Source organism: Tamandua tetradactyla, chromosome 12 (assembly GCF_023851605.1).
Source record: "Tamandua tetradactyla isolate mTamTet1 chromosome 12, mTamTet1.pri, whole genome shotgun sequence".
NCBI lineage: Eukaryota > Metazoa > Chordata > Mammalia > Pilosa > Myrmecophagidae > Tamandua > Tamandua tetradactyla.
Window position 1 is genome coordinate 100,840,819 of NC_135338.1, and position 21,108 is coordinate 100,861,926.

At 41.7% G+C, this 21,108-nt stretch overlaps 1 protein-coding gene across 2 annotated transcripts in view; it reads left to right on the plus strand.

Annotated features, from left to right (window-relative positions):
- ADAMTSL3 (ADAMTS like 3) overlaps positions 1-21,108 on the plus strand; it is a 355,553-nt gene that overhangs the window by 232,971 nt on the left and 101,474 nt on the right. For both annotated transcript variants that reach the window (XM_077124346.1, XM_077124347.1), the window contains exons 14-15: positions 2,063-2,210; positions 3,254-3,338. In XM_077124346.1, coding sequence (XP_076980461.1) covers positions 2,063-2,210; positions 3,254-3,338 — 233 coding nt within the window. The remainder of the gene's footprint in view (positions 1-2,062; positions 2,211-3,253; positions 3,339-21,108) is intronic.

Below are 21,108 nucleotides of genomic sequence, written 5' to 3' on the forward strand. Positions count from 1 at the left end.
AGTAGGCTGTGTCACTCAATCACGAGGGCCTGTCTTTTCCAGCTCCCAGTCAGCTTGCTTCCTGCAACCTGCAGGGCTGACTTTTGACCCTTTGAAGTCCTATACATATGTTTGTGTTAGCTCTTACACTTGTCTGACCCCACTCCCACTTACACGCCGTTACCATTGCTTTCTCATCGCTTGCACTTTCAAGGCTAAGGATGATTAACCTGTCTGTCTCCTTCCACTCACTCACCATGCTTGACTCACACTTCCTAATTTTCCAGCAATCAAACACATCCTCAGTGATAAGATGAACTGTCATTGGGGTTACACACTCAGCTGCAAAGAGGAGTTCTGGAACTGTAAACACTGACCGCTTGGTGGAGTGAGGGTCCTGCTGCCCAGTGCGATTGTGTTGAAGGAGTAAATGCTCCTTTGGATTGATCAGTTCTAGGACATTGGCAATATTATACCTTTTCATCATGTTGTTCCATTTCTCTTTGGGCAGAATTTTTTTCCTTCCTTAGTCAGTATGAAACCTTGGCCTCTCAAGGGCTAATGTATGTGTCTTTAAAATTGATAAATGTAGGGGTAGGTAAGTCAGTTTCCTAAAAGCAGGGTCTAGTGACAAACCTCACTCCATTTATTACTACGCAGTATGTGTTCAGTGGTCACAAGAATGACTGATGGAAGGAGAGAGGCTTGCCAAGATCCAGCCCTTTCTGAAGACGTGTGTATGCCGAGAAAGCTCCCGTATCCTCTGAAACTTGCCTGTGACAACACAGAAAGCATTTAGGGCCTCAGGAGAGAATCTCTGGGCTCCACAGAGCAGTGGCAAGGCCACAGCTTTGGCAAGAGGCGGCTGGAGGATGGAATTCTGCTCCGCCTTTTAGGAACCGTGTGACCTTGAGCAAAGTCATTAGGTCATGCCCCGTTGGCCCATCTGTTACCTGGGGATGACGCCAGTGACCTGCAGGTTAACAGATGAGTGAGAAGATCGGCAAGACCACGTACCCTCAACAGTGTGTGACTAGTGGGAGGTGCCCCAGGGTGGCCCCGGGTTGATGGGCCAGAGTTTAGTCAGTGGGGGCTGGGGGGACAGCCCTTTAAGAAAATGAATACAGGACAGATACTGAGTCTACAAAATAAATGTTTATCTAGAATCAGAAAAGAAATTGCAACTAATGGCAAATTTTAACAATTTTATAACAACCCTAATGTGAACTATGAACTTTAGTTAATAATAATGTATAATATTGTTTCATCAGTTCTAACAAATTTACCAAACTAATGCAAAAAGTTAATTGGGAAAATTTCTGTGCAGAGTAGAAAGGGCATATGGGAACTCTGTTCTATCTACTCAGGTTTTCTTTAAACCTAAAACTGTCGTATAAAACCTGTTAATAAAAACAAATTTATACACACGTGCACACATACATATATATTCACCATCTTATATAGATAAATTGAAGTGATATCCTAGATTTTCACAGGACATGAAAATATTCCATTCATAGGGAAGAATACCTTCCAAACCATAAATACATAATTTTAAATATACAAACTTCACAAAATTTAATTTAAAAACAGCATAAAGTTGTTATAAAAGTTAATGATGTGATGTACCTATAATATTTGTCCCTACATTTTGGGGTTATATAACTTGGATGGCCTTTTTATATGATAACAATCTTGCAGGATCAATATCTATGGACAGAATAGAAAGATCATTTTTCTACTAGCATGGGTGATTGAAATTCAGTTTTTTATTGATGGTTTAGAAATACTTCTTTCGGCTTCACAAATTGTTTTTGATAATGTCTTGTAAATTTCAGAGCACTTTAATATTTCCTGTGTTATGATTTAGTTTTTGAACTGAGAATTGGAAGGAACGCATGCACGGGAGGGCCTCTATCGTAGAAAATCTGCTTCTGCCCCCTTCCTTATTAATATTTATCTAAAGGCCTTTTGTGTCTAATAGTCACGTAGATTGGTGGCTCTCCTTTGCACGTGCCCAGTTAATACCTTGTGGAGCTCTTCACATGAAGGAATCTCTTTGGCTTCTCTTTCTTCTTTGAAGTGTACGGTGACTTGTGGCCGAGGGTTGCGTTACCGGGTTGTCCTGTGTATCAACCACCGCGGACAACACGTTGGGGGCTGCAATCCACAGCTGAAGTTACACATCAAAGAAGAGTGTGTCATTCCCATCCCCTGTCATAAACCAAAAGGTACGTTTGCGGTGCATGTTAAATTCAAGTCAAATGATGGTTTCAGGCTCTCATTCCAATACTGCAGCGTTTCTATTCCAATCTAGTCACTCACCTCGACTAAGAGGTTGGGCATTTGTGGTTTATTGATCTGGAGGGAAAACTGAGCCACTGTTGGATTTAGTACCTACTGAGCAGCTCCCATCTGTCTAGCCTTGAACTCGCAGCTCTTGATGGATACAGACAAATTCATGCAGACCTTGCCTTGAACAAAAAGGAGAAGAGGATAAGGAGAAAGATGAGGTGGAGAAGGAGAAGAAAGAGAAGAAAAAAGAAGAAATGGAGATTATTCTCTTCCCCCAAGATTCTCGTTCTTCTTTGTTCTCAGTGGCACTTTGTACATTTCTCCTCCATTCCCTGCTCCCGTCATAGACTTGTTCCTAATGTGTGTGATTTCCCCAAAGCAGCTCCAAATCATTTCCTTTCCTACTTTATAATGTTTTATTTTTTTCTTCAGTCTAAGGATAATTTCTAAGGAAGGAAAGGGGCTCCAGGTGGCTCCTGCCTGCCAGTCGTAACTGGTAAACTTCTCTGTCAACTACAGTAACAATAGAGGTTGGAGTAGACTGTAGAAGGGTTCTCTTCTCCTCCCACCTCTCTAAAGCTCCATGTTATGTGCTTTTCTCTATCAATGTCTTTGTTCAATGGACAAATAATTTGTGGAAAAATAAAGTAAGATCATATGGTAGAAGTAAAAGCTTTAATATATAAACAACAGAGATTGGTGTTGATTTATAAAAGGCATTTTAATGTTAACTTAGCATATTTGACTGTGCCATGGAATAATTTTGGTTGCATTTTGATAATTTGTTGATTAAAAGATACATGGCAGAATTTTTGGTTCATTCTAGAATCCTCCTAATGGACTGTGTTAAGAGAATCAGTTTGCATTTGCAAACCATGATGTCTTTATTGATTAAATCTTCAGCAAGTAATGATCATATACCCAACTCCCTAATGATTGCCAGTAATTAAGCTCATTGTTTATGTTTTCCTGTTCTTAGAAAAAGGTCCAGTGGAAGCTAAATTACCCTGGCTGAAGCAAGCACAAGAACTAGAAGAGACCAGAATAGCAACAGAAGAACCAACGTGAGTCCAGGACCTTTTATGGAAGTAATCAGGGCATAGCCAGTTAACATGATATATGTCATTTTTGTACTCATTGGAGTACAGTGCTACATTTAGTATCCAAATGACCTGGATTTGCAGACTCCAGAGAGCATGAGCTGGCTAGAATTCTTCTTTATTTCACAATTCAGCAGTCCTACTCTGGCAGTAACTGTGAGAAGCACAGAAAAGAGCAGTATTTAACTCAAAGCAGACTCAGTGGGTCTGTTACAATTTAGGATTGGGAATTATCCCTAGATTAACACATATGATGTGACCAAGGACCAATACACTATTATACAAATGAACCAATCATTCCATGATTAAGTCATGTCCAATCTCTAAAAACCAATTAAGTGAAATGTATTAGGGTAGCCTGCCTGATTATAAGAAATCCCGAGGCTGCTGTGGGTTTGGGGCAGCAGGAAGATCATATTGTTACGATATAAATCTTGGAACCCAGAAGCCCTGCTATTAACTGTGTGGCCAGGGGTGAATCTTTAATTGTTCTGTAGCTCATTCTCCTTGCCTATAAAATGAGCAGGTTGGACTTGATCTCTCCAGGGTCTGTTCCAACTCAAAACTCCAGTGACTGCAGTCTGCATGTGATTTCATGGGTCTGGATTTTAATTGTGACAGTGGAGATTAAGAATCATGAGCAAATCAAAGAAGCATGCTAGGAACAAAGATGCAGGAACTGAAGGACAAAAGGGAATCAAAGTTGCTCTGAGATTTCTTGTCCAGGAGTTTCAGAACAGCAGCGCAAGTGACAGGCTCGTTGTCACTGGACAGACCTGCTGATTCCACGTCAGGCATGCTGGATCTGCAGTGCCTGTGCTGGATCTGCGGTGCCCATTCCACAGTGGACATGCTGGATCTGTGGTGCCCATTCCACAGTGGACGTGCTGGATCTGCGGTGCCCATTCCACAGTGGACGTGCTGGAGCTGCAGTGCTGACGTAAGAGGAGAACAAGGCACAGAGCATTGGAAGAGAAGGGACCGCAGGGGTGACGTGGCCTCATGCTCTGAGCGCTCTGAAACAACAGAGCAAACATCTGTACCCTAGTCCATGCGACAAATTTTCAACGAATTTGAAGAAAGCTGCCATGGATCCCAAGAGCTTTGTTGTGTCTGAGTTCTTCATTCTTAGCCTTTCCAGCAGTTTTTCATGCTCTTTTGTTTTTAGATCCCCTCCCAGCCTCATTGCTCTTTTCAGAACTACCCTCATTTTTCAGTCTCCCTTTTCACAGCCGTCCAGTGCAGCCGTGAGCTGGGGAGTTGGGCTGCTCCTCTCTGAGATGCGCCTCCAGAGACGGACCGAGGGAACTGGGTAGCGTCGCACATTTGATGTGCCCAGAGCGTTTTCTGCCATGTGGACACAAAATCAAGTGTGGGCGTTTGAGAGCAAGTGGTTCCAGTATGGTCTCGTAAAGAGAGAAGCATGTTGAGCTCGTGACAGCAGCTTGGAGATCTGGAGGAAGAAGGGGAATCCGAAGCTGATAAAGGGGTAAACGGGAAGGAGTAGAAACAGGAAAGTTCATTGTTACAGAAATAAGGGAAGGTTTTAAGTAAGGGAGAAGCCAAGGAAAAATACGCGGTCTGAGAAAAGTCTGTTTCACTTGACAAGAAGTCCTTAGTTAACTTTAGAGTGGTATCATTCAAGGCTGCAGATGAAAACGCTGCAGAGAGTTAAGAAATGAATTTTTGAGTAAGAAGGAAGTGCAATGGTTATTTGACTATTAAAGGAAGAAGAGATTGTGGTCAAACTGATAGAAAAGAGTGTGTGTATGTACATGTCTGTCATTTTTCATTTGAAACTAGGACAGTGTTGAATTTTTGTAAAGGATCTTAGGCAAGCCAGTTAACACCTCTGCACCTCCTAAGTGTAGAAAGAAGGCGTCAGGCTGAATACTACTAGAAACTTCTTCCAGTTCTGCTGTCCTGTGATTCTGTAAAGGCCACGAGGAAGGAACCTATAGAAGAAGAGGGATTTGAGAGCACCGAGAGGGAGTATCCAGTCCATCTAGGGGTCAGACGAGGCATGTCAGGGAGTTACCCACCTGGACTGATGCCTCCTGCCAGGGTCTTCTGTTCCCAAAGCACAATTAGGTACCAGTTGCCAATCCTTTTCTGTATTCCCTCTTCAGTTAATGGAATTGCCATCCAGTTCCCCAAAATGTAAATAGTACCTCTTTCTCCTTCTTCCTTCACATGTACTCAACCATTGAGCCCTACCAATTATATCTACTAAAATAGTTCTCAGTTCCAGCCCTTGTCTCCGCCCCTAGTGACTCGTCTCCTTTCTTCTGTCCCGCCACTGCCCCGGCCCACGGGATGGTTTTTGCCGCAAATCCAGACAGCAGCTCATTTCCCGTGAGTGTATCAGCACGCGGCTCTGAGAGATGAGGGCGCGACCTCCTTCTCTAACAGCACAGAGCCAGTTTTAAGGCGCAGTCCTCAGGTGCCTTCTCTGGGAGCCACCGCGTTGCTTTTCCAGATGCAGATTCCTGGGCCGCGAGTTCCACCCCCGGGATGAGCCCCCTGCCGGCACGTGAGCCCCCGGGTGGTTCTGAGGGCATGTCTGCTGGAGCAGCAGCTCCCGGAGGCCCTTTCAGGCCTGACAACAACCATCAGTTCACTGCGCGGGGAAGGGGCGCTGGCCGAGCTCCCTGCCACAGCCCGGCGGTCCCTAGCGCCTGCCCCAGAGCCCCGCGCCCCGCCGTCCCCAGCGCCTGCCCCCCGCGCCCCGCGCTCCGCCTTCTCCAGCGCTTGCCCCCGCGCCCCGCGGTCCCAGCGCCTGCCCCCAAGCCCCGCTCCCCGCCCTCCCCAGCGCCTGTCCCCGCACCCCGCCATCCCCGCGCCCCGCGGTCCCCAGCGCCTGCCCCCAAGCCCCGCGCCCCGCCGTCCCCAGCGCCTGTCCCCGCGCCCCGCGGTCCCCAGCGCCTGCCCCCAAGCCCCGCGGTCCCCAGCGCCTGCCGTCGCGCCCCGCGGTCCCCAGCGCCTGCCGTCGCGCCCCGCTGTCCCCAGCGCCTGTCCTCGCGCCCCGCCGTCCCCAGCGCCTGTCCCCGCGCCCCGCCGTCCCCAGCGCCTGTCCCCGCGCCCCGCGGTCCCCAGCGCCTGCCCTCGCGCCCCGAGCCTCCCTGGCCCCCCCTGCTCTCGGCCCCTGCGCCCTGGTCCTTGTGCGTCACCCTCCGGGCGGTCCCGTGTGCGTTTGTCTTCTCGGGCCCTCCCTGAGGCTTTCCGGTGCTCCTGTTCCGGCTGCCCCACGGGGTCGCGCGCTTCTCACTGGCGGCGCGGGTACCTGAGCCGAACCCGAGCCCTGAGCCCGCTCCACACTTCTGCCTTTGGGGTGGGCCGGTTCCGGCCTCGATTTATGCAGCCGGCGGATGTTCAAAGCAGTTTCCTCTCTCTTTTTTAAATTAGGAAAATGAAAATTGTAGCTCATAGAGTTAAGCCAAAGAGCTGCGGTTGTGGCCTCCACTTCCAGCCGCGGGGGCGCTGAGCAAGGACGGGGCACCCCTGGGTTCGGGGTTCCGGGCGCCCCGCAGTCTCCTCCCGGCCCGGCTGCCGCGCACAGAACCAAGGAAATACGATTTAGAGCTCTGTGTTTCCTTCACTTCTATCTCAGCCTCTCCGTTTGCGGAAGTCGTATTTCCGAGAACAAATTGGGTTATGTTGCAGGAATCCGTTTTCTAACAATGACAATAAAAACAAATTAATATTGAGGATTTCTGTGTGCCAGCCCCCGTAAGCGCTCTGCACGGACTCATTCGTCGAATTCTCAGAACAGCCCCCGAGGAGGCCTTGCCATTATCCTCGGTTCAGAGATGAGGCAACCAAGGCTCAGAAAGAGTAAGGAGGTGCCCAGCATTTCAGAGGGAGTCGGTGGTGGCCGGAGAGAGCGTGGGAGGCTCAAGGAGCTGTGGCTTTGGGTCTCACCACCTGGAGTCCAGTCTCCTCCACGCCTCAGGCTGGTCCGATGAGTGGCCTGAAAGGTGAATGGTTCCGGTTCGTTTGGTCAGGTTTAAGGCGTAGTTCAGGTTCCTGGAGGAGGTGGTGGTGGATTGCAGCCAGTTTCAGGCGCACGTCTCCGTCCAGGGCCATTCGCAGGGGCGGGATTTCCGGGGCTGGGCACCTGGAAAACATTGCGTCCCACTGTCACATTTCCTGTCAGAAAGCCAGTGCCCATCTGTGCTGCCCCAGGAGCGCAGGAGTGACCCTCTCTCACAAACTTTCAACTTCGGGAAATGATCTTTTCTTTTTTAATGCTTGTTCTAGTTTGCTAACTGCTGGAATGCAATACACCAGAGACGGATTGGCTTTTAATAAAAGGGGATTTATTTCGTTAGTTCTTCAGAGGAAAGGCAGCTAACGTTCAGCTGAGGTTCTTTCTTATGTGGGAAGGCACAGGGTGGTCTCTGCTGGCCTTCTCTCCAGGCCTCTGGGTTCCAACAACTTTCCCCGGGGTGACTTCTTTCTGCATCTCCAAAGGCCTGGGCTGAGCTGCGAGTGCTGAGATGAGCTGTGCTGAGCTGCTTGGGCTGTGCTACGTTGAGTCTCTCATTTAAGCACCAGCCAATTAAGTCAAACGTCACTCATTGCAGCAGACACACCTCATAGCCCACTGCAGATGTAATCAGCAACAGATGAGGTTCACGTACCGTTGGCTTATGTCTGCAGCAACAAGATTAGGTATGCTCACCTGGCCAAGCTGACAACTGAATCTAACTACCACAGAGTTCAATCCATTAATTTATTACCATTACTGATACTTCTGCTCATCTGTTTAAGCATTTCCTTTTTGTTTCTGATTTTTCCTATATTGTCTGAATTTTCTTGATCTGTTTTGTTCAATAACAGAATTACCTTTTGTAATTTTACTTTTTAAACATACTCAAGTCTATATGTTTATCATCATATACATCAAGAATGATGTTTCTATTGACTTCAAGTTTGAAATGAGTAAGGTAGCATAAATTTCTTTATTCCCAACCCTTCTTCAAACCTCATGATTTTGGTTATGAAGCTGTGATTTGGAGCCAAGATGATGAACAGTAAATTAGGTTTACACTATGAATTAAAAAGAAAAAGATTTATGACATTTGATTGGTTCTATAATCATATTTTCTGTAGTTATTTAGAATCAATTATATTTTTAAAGTTTTGCAATTCTCACTGCCAATCCTTACATCACATATTATTTAAATTTCTTTTTAGAACTAAATTCTCATTGAGCTGAAGAAGATTTTTGTGCATTTTTTTTCAGGGAGGTTATATAGATAACATAATCTCTAAAACCCTGTGTACTTAAGAATGTCTTTCTTGTAGCATCTTTCAAGAACAGAGGCATGAGTTCTTGTTGGATAAGGCTTTAAAAAAACAAACAAACAAAAATGTGACTTTGGAGTTCTTTTCATTTTGAGGGAGAAATTTTTGAGCCTACGCTACCTTTTCTCCTTTCTTTGGCAACTGTTTTTCTATTTGGATATAACATTTTTTTCCTATACCCTTGAAATTAGTGTACTTCCCCAAAATAAGTTCAGGTATTGCTCTCTTTCCAGTAATTTTGTTAATTGGTGAACACTTTTGGGGCATTGATTCAGATCTTTTTTGGGGAGTACATGAAAGTTTTCTTCTGTTATATTTATGCTTCTTTAGATTATTTTTCTAATTTATTCTGAAGATTCACCAATTATATGTATTGAATCTTTTTTCTATTTTTAACATTTGGTTTTTTTGCATTTCTTTGTCTTTTTCCTCTGTGTTTTAGAAGCACACCTCACCTTCAAACAAAAACCCTTGCATCTCTACAGAGGACAGTTGGATTTTCTTCTGTCGTGGAAACATAACCTTTGCATTATATTATAGCGATTTTTTTATTCTTTTCTCATTGAAACCAGGGATTTTATTATCTCAGTTCACTGATTTTTAATCCCACCTTTTTTCTTTTATTTTATAGGATCTGTTCTCTTGAAATTTCTTTTTGTTAAATTTTAGGTAGATACTATAAAATTTTCTTGTTTCTAACAATAAATATTTTTCTTAAATATCCCTTTTTTATGCATGGGCAGGCACTGGGAATCGAAAAATATGCCTTTCTTGTATTATTAATGCATATTACATTCTTTTCCTTCTTTTAGGCTAAAGAATTATTTTATCAATTGAATCTTGATCTTTTGTTTGTTCATTCTTGAAATTTAAAAAATGCTTATCTTGCTTGTATTTGCTCTAAAATGTTTTGTCAGACTTTCCTTGGAGTCTGTCGCTGTCATCCTGAATGATTTAAAAATATTGCTCTCTCACCTCTGACACTGCTGGGGCACTGTGAAATAATGCCAGCACCCAGCATGTGCCCTTTGATGAATTACTGTTTTACCTCAATTTTCTCAGCTATAAAGTAGGAATAATAATAATATTTCCTGCTAAGGTTGTATTATGACTTAGAGTAATGATAAAATTTATGTAAAGCACTTAGAACAGTAGTATCTGGCAAGTAAGAACAAAATGAATGATGGCTTTTGGTAGTTTTTTGTATTGTATTTATTGAGCTTTTAACTCTATGGCAGCATCACATTTAATCCTTACACACCTCTGCTAGTAGGAGCTATAGATATTCCTATTTTACAGAAAACTATTGCCTTTGAACTTGAATAATAATTTGGACATTATAACCTTGGATTCCAGTTCTCTATCTCAAAACTTTTACTCCAACATTCCTGGTTTTGAATGTTGTGTGGAGAAATTTGAGGTCCTTCTGACTTTTTATTCTTGCTTTTGGTGCTAAGATGTGTAAGCCCTTCTTTCTTCAACCTCAAAGTGTAGCTGTTCAACCAGATGTATCATCTTTCTATTGCTGCGGTAACAAATTATCATGAGCAATGGTGTAACACAATGCAAATCCACTGTCTCACAGTTCTGCAGGTCAGAGCTCCAGAAGGCTCAGGTGGCCTCTGTTCTCCAGGTCCCATAAGGCTGAAATCATGGTGTCTGCTGAGCTGGGCTCTTCTCCAGAGGCTGCCTGGAGAATCCACCTCCAGGCTCATGCAGGTCATGCTTCCATGGTTGCAGGACGGAGGTCCTGTTTCCTTGCTGGCTGTTAGCCAGAGCTCATTCTCAGCTTCTAGAAGTCCCTGCCCTCCTGGGTTCCCGGCCCTCCCCATCATCATGCGAGCACTGGTGGCCTCAGCCCCTCACACGCTGTCACGCTCTCTTGCCTCGTCATCTGCACGTCTCCCTGACTCGGGTCGGAGAAATTGCTCCCCTTAAGACGTTTGTGATTGGAGTGGGCCCACCCGATGCGCCGGATAATCTCCCCATCTAGAGGTCCCTTTTGTTATTAAAAAGAAACTAATTAGAGAAGTTGTAGGTCTACAGAGAAATCATGGAAAATGAAGGTGCCCCCATAGTCCCCTTCCTCCTCTTATGAACCCCTTGCATTAGTGGGGCACGTTTGCTATAGGTCAGGACAGAACGTTTCTCTGTAGTTCACTGTTCGCAGTGGGGCTCGCTGTGTTGTGTGGTCCTGTGCTTTCTATCCATTTCTATTCCAGTAACATATGAGCAACGTAGAGTTTTCCCTCCGACCTCGTTCACATGTGATCCAGAGGCCTCTGCTGCACCCACAGTCTTCTGCTGCTTTCAACGCCGTCCACTTCCAGAACATTGTCACCTAAATGGAAATGACGTGCAAATTAAGCCTCAACTCCTCATTCCTTACCTCATCCCAGCCCCTGGCAACCTATATTCTAGATTCTGACTCTGTGAATTTGCTTATTTTAATTCTTTCACATCCATGAAATCGTACAATAATTGTCCCTTTGTGTCTGGGTTATTTAACTGAAAATAATGTATTTGAGGTTCATCCATGTTGTCACATGAACCAGAACTCTGTTCCTTTTTTAAAAAACTTTTTTATTGTATAATATAACATGTATAAAAAGCAAAGAAAGAAAAAAGCAATAGTTTTCAAAGTGCTCTTCAACAAGTAGTTAAAGGACAGATCCCAAGAACTCCGTTCCTATTTAGGGCTGTATAGTGTTCTATTGTGTGTCTATACCACATTTTGTTTATCCATTAATTGGTATGGACACGGGTTATTTCCATCTTTGGGCAATTGTAAATAATGCTGCTAAATGTTGGTGTGCAAATATCTGTTCAAATCCCTTTCAGTCCTTTTGGGTACATATCTAGTAGTTGGATTGCTGTGTCATATGGTAATTCTATACTTAGCTTTCTAAGGAACCACCAAACTGTCCTCCACAGTGGCTGCACCAATTTACTTTCTCACCAGCAATGAATGAATGCCTATTTCTCTGCATCCTCTCAAACAGTTGAAACTTTCTGCTTTTTTAAAAAAAAAATAGCAGCCACTCTAGAGGATGTGGGATGGTATCTTGTAGTTTTGATTTGTGTTTGCCTGGTGACGAATGATGTACATCATATTTTCATGTGCTTTTTAGCAATTTGTGTATCCTCTTTAGAGAAATGTCTATTCATGTCGTTTGCTTATTTTTTAATGGGGTTGTTTATCTTTTTATTGTTGAGTTGTAGGATTTCTTTACATATTCTGGATATTAAATCCTTATAGGTTATGTGGTTTCCAAATATTTTCTCTAATTGAATAGGCTGCCTTTTCACTTTCTTGACAAAGTCCTTTGATGCACAAAAGTTTTTAATTTTGAGGAGGTTCCACTTCTCTATTGATTATTTTGTTGCTTGTGCTTTAGGTGTAAAGTCTAAGAGCCATGGTCTAACAGAGGAAACTGAAGATGCTTCCTTACATTTTCTTCTAGCAGTTTTATAGTTCTAGCTCTTACATGAAGGTCTTTGATGCATTTTGTGCTGGTTTTTGTAGGCTGGGTGAGGTGGGGTCCTCCTTTGTCCTTCTGCAAATGGATGTCCAGGTCTTCCAGCACCATTTGTGGCAGACTCTGTTCTTTCTCAGTTGAGCAGATGTGGCAGCTTTGACAAAAAATCAATAGGCCAGAGACGTGAAGCTCTATTTCTGAACTCACAACCAGATTCTATGAGGCTACACGTCTTTCCCTGTGCCAGTGCCATGCTGTTTTGACCACTGTAGCTTTGTAATAACCTTTCAAGTCAGGAAGTGTGAGTCCTCCAACTTCATTCTTCTTTTTCTACATGGTTTTGGCTATTTTGAGCCCCTTACTGTTCCAAATAAATTTGATGGTCAACTTTTCTATTTCTACAAATTAAGCTGTTGGAATTTTTACTGGGATTTGATTGAATCTGTAGATCATTTTTGGTAAAATTGACATCTTAGCAAAATTTAGTCTTCTAATCCATGAGCATAGAATATCCTTCCATTTATTTAGCTCTTCATTGTTTTCTTTTAGCAAAGTTTACAAAAAAAAAAGTTGTATGCACACCCATACAATCCATCTAAAGAATACAATCAGCATATCTCAGTATAATCACAGAGTTATGCATTCATCACCATAGTCAATTTGAGAACATTTTCATTGCTCCAAGAATAAAAATCCCATCCCCCATACCCCCTATTATTGACACTTAGCATTGGTATGGATGGTACCTTTGTTATAGCTGATGAAAGCATATTACAATATTACTGTTATATATAGTCCACAGTTTGCATTAGTTGTGTTTTTTCCACACACCATTCTATTTTAACGTCTTGTGATAGTGATACACGTTTGTTCTAGTTCATGGAAGAACCTTTTTATAAGTGTACCATTGACCACAGACATCGTCCATGCCAGGCTTCACTTTATACAGTCCCACCTTTTATCATCTAGCTTGCTTCTAGTGACATGCACAGACCTAAAATTCCCCTTGCAACCACAATAACACTCAAATTCCAGCACTTTTGATTACACTCACAATAATGTGCTACCATCTCCTGTATCCATTCACAGTTTTAATATAATTTGTTAAAAAGTCCGCACAAATGAAGCCTCAGATCCCCATTCTCTACCCTTTTTCTATCTCCTGGTAACCTGTAATCTAGATTTTAGCTCCATGAGATCGCTCATTATAATTAATTCATATTAGTGAGACCATAGAATATTGTCATTTTGTGTCTGGTTTATTTCACTCTAACATAAAGTCCTTAAATATCATCCATGTTGCATGCATCAAGATTTCATTAATTTTTCCAGCTGAATAGTGTTCCATTCTACATATATACCACATTTTATTTATCCATTCATCAGTTGATGGACACTTGGGTTGTTTTTATCTTTTGACAATTGTGAATAATGCCATTTGTGAATATCACTGTGAAAATGTCTGTTCATGTCCCTGCTTTCAGTTCTTCTGGTATATACCTAATAGCTGGATGGTTGGATCATAAGGCAATTCTACACTTCGCTTCCTGAGGAACAGCTAAACTGTCTTCCAAAGCAGCGGCATCATTTTATACTCCCACAGTAGCAAATAAATGTTCCTATTTCTCCACATCCTCTCCAACACTTGTAGTTTTCTGTTTTTTAAATAGTGGCTATTCTAGTAGGTGTGAAATGATATCTCACTGTCATTTCCATTTGTGTTTCCCTAATAGCTAGTGATGTTGAGCATCTTTTCATGTGCTTTTTAGCCATTTGTACTTCCTCTTTGGAAAAGTATCTATGCAAGTCTTTTACACATTTTTTAATTGGGTTGCTTGCCTTTTTATTATTGAGTTGTAGAATTTCTTTATATAGTCTAGATATTAGACCCGTGTCAGATATGTGATTCCAAATATTTTCTCCCAGTGAGTAGGCTGCACTTTCATCTTCTTGATGATGAAATAATCAAAACAATTTAATGTTGAGGAGGTCCCATTTATCTATTTTTTCTTTCATTGTTTGTACTTCAGGTATAAAGTCTAAGAAACCACTGCCTCCCACAAAACCTTGAAGATGTTTCCCTACATTTTCTTCTGGGAGTTTTATGATTCTGACTCTTAGATTTAGGTCTTTGATCTATTTTTTTTTAACTTTTTTATTAATTAAAAAATTAACACACAAAACATTAAGATATCATTCCATTCTACATATACAATCAGTAATTCTTAATATCATCACATAGTTGCATATTCATCATTTCTTAGAACATTTACATCGATTTAGAAAAAGAAATAAAAAGACAACAGAAAAAGAAAGAAAATGATAACAGAGAAAAAAAAAGATTATACATACCATACCCCTTACCCCTCGCTTTCATTTATCACTAGCATTTCAAACTAAATTTATTTTAACATTTATTCCCCCTATTATTTATTTTTATTCCATATGTTCTACTCTTCTGTTGATATAGTGGCTAAAAGGAGCATCAGACACAAGGTTTTCACATTCACAGAGTCTCATTGTGAAAACTATATCATTGTTCAATCATCAAGAAACATGGCTACTGGAACACAGCTCCACACCTCAGGCAGTTCCCTCCAGCCTCTCCACCACATCTTGAACAACAAGGTGATATCTACTTAATGCATAAGAATAACCTCCAGGATAACCTCTCAAGTCTGTTTGGAATCTCTGAGCCATTGACACTTAGTCTCATTTCACTCTTCCCCCTTTGGTCGAGAAGGTTCTCTCAATCCCTTGATGTTAATTCTCAGCTCATTCTAGGGTTTTTCTCAGTCCCTTGATGCTGAGTCTCAGCTCATTCCAGGATCTCTGTCCCACATTGCCAGGAAGGTCCACACCCCTGGGAGTCATGTCCCACGCAGAGAGGGTGAGGGTGGTGAGACTGCTCGCCATGTTGGCTGGAGAGAGAAGCCACATCTGAGTAACAAAAGAGGCTCTCTTGGGAGCGACTCTTAGGCCTAAATTTTAAGTAGACTTGACCTATCCTTTGTGGGGTTAAGTTTCATATGAACAACCCCCCAGACTAGGGGCTGAGCCTATAGCTTTGGTTGTCCACACTGCTTGTGAGAATATCAAGAATTAAACTGGGGGAAGTTGAATTTCTCCCCACTCTCATCATTCCCCGAAGGGGGCTTGCAAATACTTTTCCGGTCATTGATCAAATCACTCTGGGATTCATTGGGGCATCACTCTGGACAAACCAACAAAATCCCATGTCCTACCTGAGATTCCAAGTACTTATGACATTCAATCAAACTATCTACATGAGTTATATTAGGAAATGCTCTAGTCAAAATATAAATTTTGTAACAAACATTTTTTTGCTTTAGTCTCACACATAAGGTGACATTTTAAAGTATTAATTATCATCTATTTTCAGCACCCTGCAATAATGACATTCCTTTGTTCTTCCTCATGCAAAAACATTTTAAAAATTTGTACATTGTACATTTCACTATTATTATACACTCTAGGCATTCCTAGATTACACCATCTCGATCTTTACCATCTATCTTTCTTTCTGATTTCATTTATGTCCCCAACCCTCCTCCCTCTATCATTCTCACATGCAGCTTCATTCAGTGTTTTAACATAATTACATTACAGTTAGGTAGTATTGTGCTGTCCATTTCTGAGTTTTTATATTCAGTCCTGTTGCACAATCTGTATCCCTTCAGCTCCGATTACCCGATATCTTACCCTGTTTCTATCTCCTGATGGTCTCTGTTACCAAGGAAATATTCCAAGTTTGTTCATTAATGTCAGTTCACATCAATGAGACCATACAGTATTTGTCCTTTTGTTTCTGGCTAATCACACCCAGCATAATGTCCTTAAGGTCCATTCATATTGTTACATACCTCATAACTTTATTCTGTCTTACAGCTGCATAATATTCCATCTTATGTAAATGTCACAGTTTGTTTAGTCAACTGTCTGTTGATGGACATTTCGGCTGTTTCCATCTCTTGGCAATTGTTAATAATGCTGCTATAAACATTGGTGTGTAAATGTCCATTTGTGTCCTTGGCCTTGTGTCGTTTGAGTAGAGACAGCATATAGATGGGTCCTGTTTTTTAATCCATTCTGCCAGACTATGTCTTTTGATTGGAGAGTTTAATCCATTAACATTCAGTGTTATTACTGCATGGGTAGTACTTTCTTCTACTATTTTGCCTTCTGGATTTTATATGTCATATCTAATTTTCCTTCTTTTTACCTTTACTCATAGTCTTCCTTTCTACACTCTTCTCCACACCTCTCTCTTCTGTCTTCGTTTCTGTCTCTAGTTTTCTCTTTAGTATTTCTTGCAGAACTAGTCTCTTGGTCACAAATTCTCTCAGTGATTTTTTGTCTGAAAATGTTTTAATTTCTCCCTCATTTTTGAAGGACAATTTTGCTGGATATAGAATTCTTGGTTGGCAGTTTTTCTCTTTTAATAATTTAAATATATCATCCCACTGTCTTCTCGCCTCCATGGTTTCTGCTGAGAGATCTGCGCATAGTCTTATTGGGTTTCCCTTGTATGTGATGGATTGCTTTTCTCTTGCTGCTTTCAAGATCCTCTCTTTCTCTTTGACCTCTGACATTCTGATTATTAAATGTCTTGGAGTATGTCTGTTTGGATCTGTTCTCTTTGGGGTACGCTGCACTTCTTGGATCTGTAATTTTAAGTCTTTCATAAGAGTTGGGAAATTTTCAGTGATAATTTCCTCCATTAGTTTTTCTCCTCCTTTTCCCTTCTCTTCTACTTCTGGGACACCCACAACATGTATATTCGTGTACTTTGTATTGTCTTTCAATTCCCTGAGTCCCTGCTCATATTTTTCCATTTTTTTTCCTATAGTTTCTGTTTCTTGTCGGATTTCAGATGTTCCGTCCTCCAGTTCAGAAATCCTATGTTCTGTCTCTCGAAATCTACCATTGTAGGTTTCCATTGTTTTTTTTCATCTCTTCTACTGTGTCTTTCATTCCCATAAGTTCTGTGATTTGTTTTTTCAGACTTTCAGTTTCTTCTTTTTGTTCTTTCCTTGCCTTCTTTATATCCTCCCTCAATTCATTGATTTGGTTTTTGATGAGGTTTTCCATGTCTGTTCGTACATTCTGAATTAATTGTTTCAGCTCCTGTATGTCATTTGAATTATTGGTTTGTTCCTTTGACTGGGCCATATCTTCAATTTTCCTAGTGTGATTTGTTATTTTTTGCTGGAGTCTAGGCATTTAATTACCTTAATTAGTTTATTCTGGAGATTGCTTTCACTTCGTTTATCTAGGGTTTTCTTGCTGGATGAATTTGTTGTCTATCTGTTCTTTGACATTCCGTTCAGCTTTATCTGGACCTTTAGCTTAAGTTTTGTTTAACAGAAGAGAATTTTTCAGTTCTTGTTTTCTTGTTTCTTGCCCTGCTTGTGTGGTGCCTTTCCCACACACACTTAGGAGGGTCTACTTAGATATTATAGACCCCAGCCAGATTTTCCCAGACCAAACTGGCCTCCTATCAGGAGGAAAGAGTCACCTGCGTCGGTTTTCCCTGAGGGTGAGACCCAGCAGGTTGAAAGACTTTCCTGTGAAGTCTCTGGACTCTGTTTTTCTTATCCTGCCCAGTATGTGGTGCTTGTCTGACTGCAGGTCCCACCAGCATATGATGATGTGGTACCTTTAACTTTGGCAGACTCTCCCTGCTGGGGGCGTGGTGGAGACAGAGGAGAGAGGAGAGGTTGTAGGCTGGTTTTTTTTTTTTTTTTTAAAGGAAAGACAGAGAGAAGGAAGGAAGGATAGAAGGAAGGAAGGAAGGAAGAAAGGGAAACATCTTTTAAACATTTTCTTGTTTTATTGTATTTTGTTTTTCCGTTTTTTGTTACATGGGCTGGGGCCGGGAATCGAACCGAGGTCCTCCGGCATAGCAGGCAAGCACTTTGCCCGCTGAGCCACCGCGGCCCGCCCTGTAGGCTGGTTTTAATGGCTTCAAATTACCAAGCCCTGGGGTCTGAATTCCTTGATGGAGGGATTACACCAGGGTGGGGCTTCACCCCTCCCCTGGGGAAGGCACAAGCTCCAGATAAGCCCCCAAAAGAGCTCACTTCTGCCTATGCCTGGGGCAGTTACAGCCTGAAAAGTCCTGCTGCTGTATCCAGAGGCAGTCAAGCCTTTGTAGATACACAGCCACAAAAACCTCTGTTTCCTTCTTTTTTTTTTTTCCCCCTTTTCTGTCAGTCCTGCCCCCTTGGCGCTGGGGCAAAAATGAGCAACCTCTGCTTTGATCAGGTTCACCTAAGCTGGGGCCCTATTTTTAGTAGTCAGAATTTGTTATTTAGTTCCACAATTGGCGTTTGATTGTGCCCAGTCCCTCCTGCTGGTAAAGTCCTTTCCTTTCCCCTCTGGGAAACAGCCTGTGGGGGAGGGGCGCTGGCCGCCACAGCTTTGGGAACTCATGGTTCTGGGGGGTGCTTGCAGCCAGTCCAGCTGGTCCAGACTGGGGTACACTCTGTGTCTGGTCACTGACGTGGCCCCAGGAGCTGTTCTGTACTGTTTCTGGTTATTTAGTAGTTGTTCTGGAGGATGAACTAAAAGGTGCACATTGTTAAGCCGCCATCTTGACCCGGAAGTCCCCCCCGTTGATCTATTTTGAGTTAATTTTTTGCATGAGGTGTGAGGTAGGGGTCTTCTTTCATTCTTTTGGATGTGGGAATCTCATATTCCTAGTATCGTTTGTTGAAGAGACTGTTCTATCCCAGTTGAATGGATTTGGCACTGTTGTAAAAATGTGAGGGTCTGTTTCTCAACTCTCAATTCAATTCCATTGGTCAATACATTTATCTTTAGGCAAGTGCCATGCTGTTTTGACTATTATAACTTTGTAATATGCATTAAAGTTGGGAAGTATGAGTCCTTCAATTTAATTCTTCTTCCTCAAGCTATTTCTGGCTATTTGAGGCCCCTTTCTCTTCCAAATAACTTTGATGATTGGCTTTTCTATTTCTGCTATTGGAATTTTGATTGGGAATGCATTGAATCTGTAAATTTACCTGGGTAGAATTGGCATCTTAATATTTTGTTTTCCAATCCATGCACATGTGACCTCCTTCCATTTATTTAGGTCTTCTTTGATTTCTTTTAGCAATGTTTTATAGTTTTTCTCTGTACAGGTCATTAACACCCTTGATTAAATTTATTCCTAGATATTTGATTCTTTTAGTTGCTATTGTGATTGGAATTCTTTTCTTGATTTCTTCTTCTAATTGTTCATTGCTTGTGTATACAAACACTACTGATTTGGGTTGTTGATCTGGTATCTCCGCTATTTTGCTGAATTTGTTCATTAGCTCTAGGATCTTTGTTGTGGGTTTTTGAGGATTTTCCAAATATCGGATCATATCATTTACAAATGGAAAAAGTTTTACTTCTTCCTTTCCAATTTGGGTGCCTTTATTTCTTTCTCTTTCCCAAGTCCCCTGGCAAAAACTTCCAGTACAGTGTTGAATAACAGTGATGACAGCAGGCTTCCTTGTCTTTTTCCTGATTTTAGAGGGAAAGCTTTCGATCTTTCACCATTAAGTAGGATGTTAGCTGTGGGATGTCCTTATATGCCTTTTATCATGTTGAGGAAGTGTTCTACTATTTCTCATGTTCCAAATGTTTTTACCAAATGGTGCTGGATTTTGTCAAATGTTTTTCTGCATCAATTAAGATAATCATGTGGTTTTTTTCTCCTTCATTCATACACAGAATGTGGTGTGTTACATTAGTTGGCTTTCTTATGTTGAACCAAACTTGCATACCAGGGATAAAACCTACTTGGTCTGGTGTGCAATTCTTTTAATATGTTGTTAGGTTCAGTTTGCTAGTATTTTGTTAAGGATTTTCATTTCTGTATTTATAAGAGATATCAGTCGGTAGTTTTCTTGGGCTATCTTTTTTTAATTCTGAAATATATATACAAAAACAATAAATTTCAAAGTACACTGTAACATGAAGTTATAGAATAGATCTCAAAGTTTGTTATGGGTTACAGTTTCACAATTTCAGATTTTTCTTTCTAGCTGCTCCAAGACACTGGAGACTAAAAAGAAATATTCAGTAGTCATACTCATTTGTTAAATCCCAACTTCTTGGTTATAACTCCTCTTTCTCCCAATCTTTAGAGACTCTTAGATTATGCCCATTCTAACTTTTTTCAAGTTGAAAAGGGGTGTCGACAATATAGGATAGGGGATGGAACTGTTGGGTGTTCCTGGAGAGACTGGCACCTCTGGGTTTCAGGGCTTCTCTGTCCTAAGAGCCATCTGAAGGTTTTAGGTTTCTGAAAAGTAAACTTAGTGTGTGCATCTTTTGTAGGATCTCAGATAGAGCCCTAGGTGTTCTTTAGGGTTAAGAGGAATGATACTGGTTGGGGTTTGGCAAACCATGGCAAATAGCAATATCTAGCTGAAGCTTGTTTAAGAGTAGCCTCCAGAATAGCCTCTCAACTCTATTTGAAATCTCTTAGCCACTGATACTTTACTTTGTTACATTTCTTTTCCCCCTTTTTGTCAGGAAAGCATTGTTGATTCCATGGTGCCAGGGCCGTGCAGATCTCTAGGAATCATGTCCCATGTTGCCAGGAAGACTCACACCCCTGAACGTCATGTCCTATGTAGGGGGGAGGATAATGATTTTACTTGCAGAGTTGGGCTTAGGGAGAGAGAGGGGCCACATCTGAGCAACAGAAGAGTTTCCCCAGAAGTAACTCTTAGGCTAGGTAGGCTTATCTTCTGCGCTATAGAAATAAGTTTCATAAGATCAAGCCTCAAGATCAGGCACGCATTCCTTTGTGATAGTAGAATATACATTTTATAATTTCAATATTTAATTTTAATTGAATATTGAAATTATAAATATTTTTTACAATATTTAATTTTTGAGACTTGTTTATATACCAACGC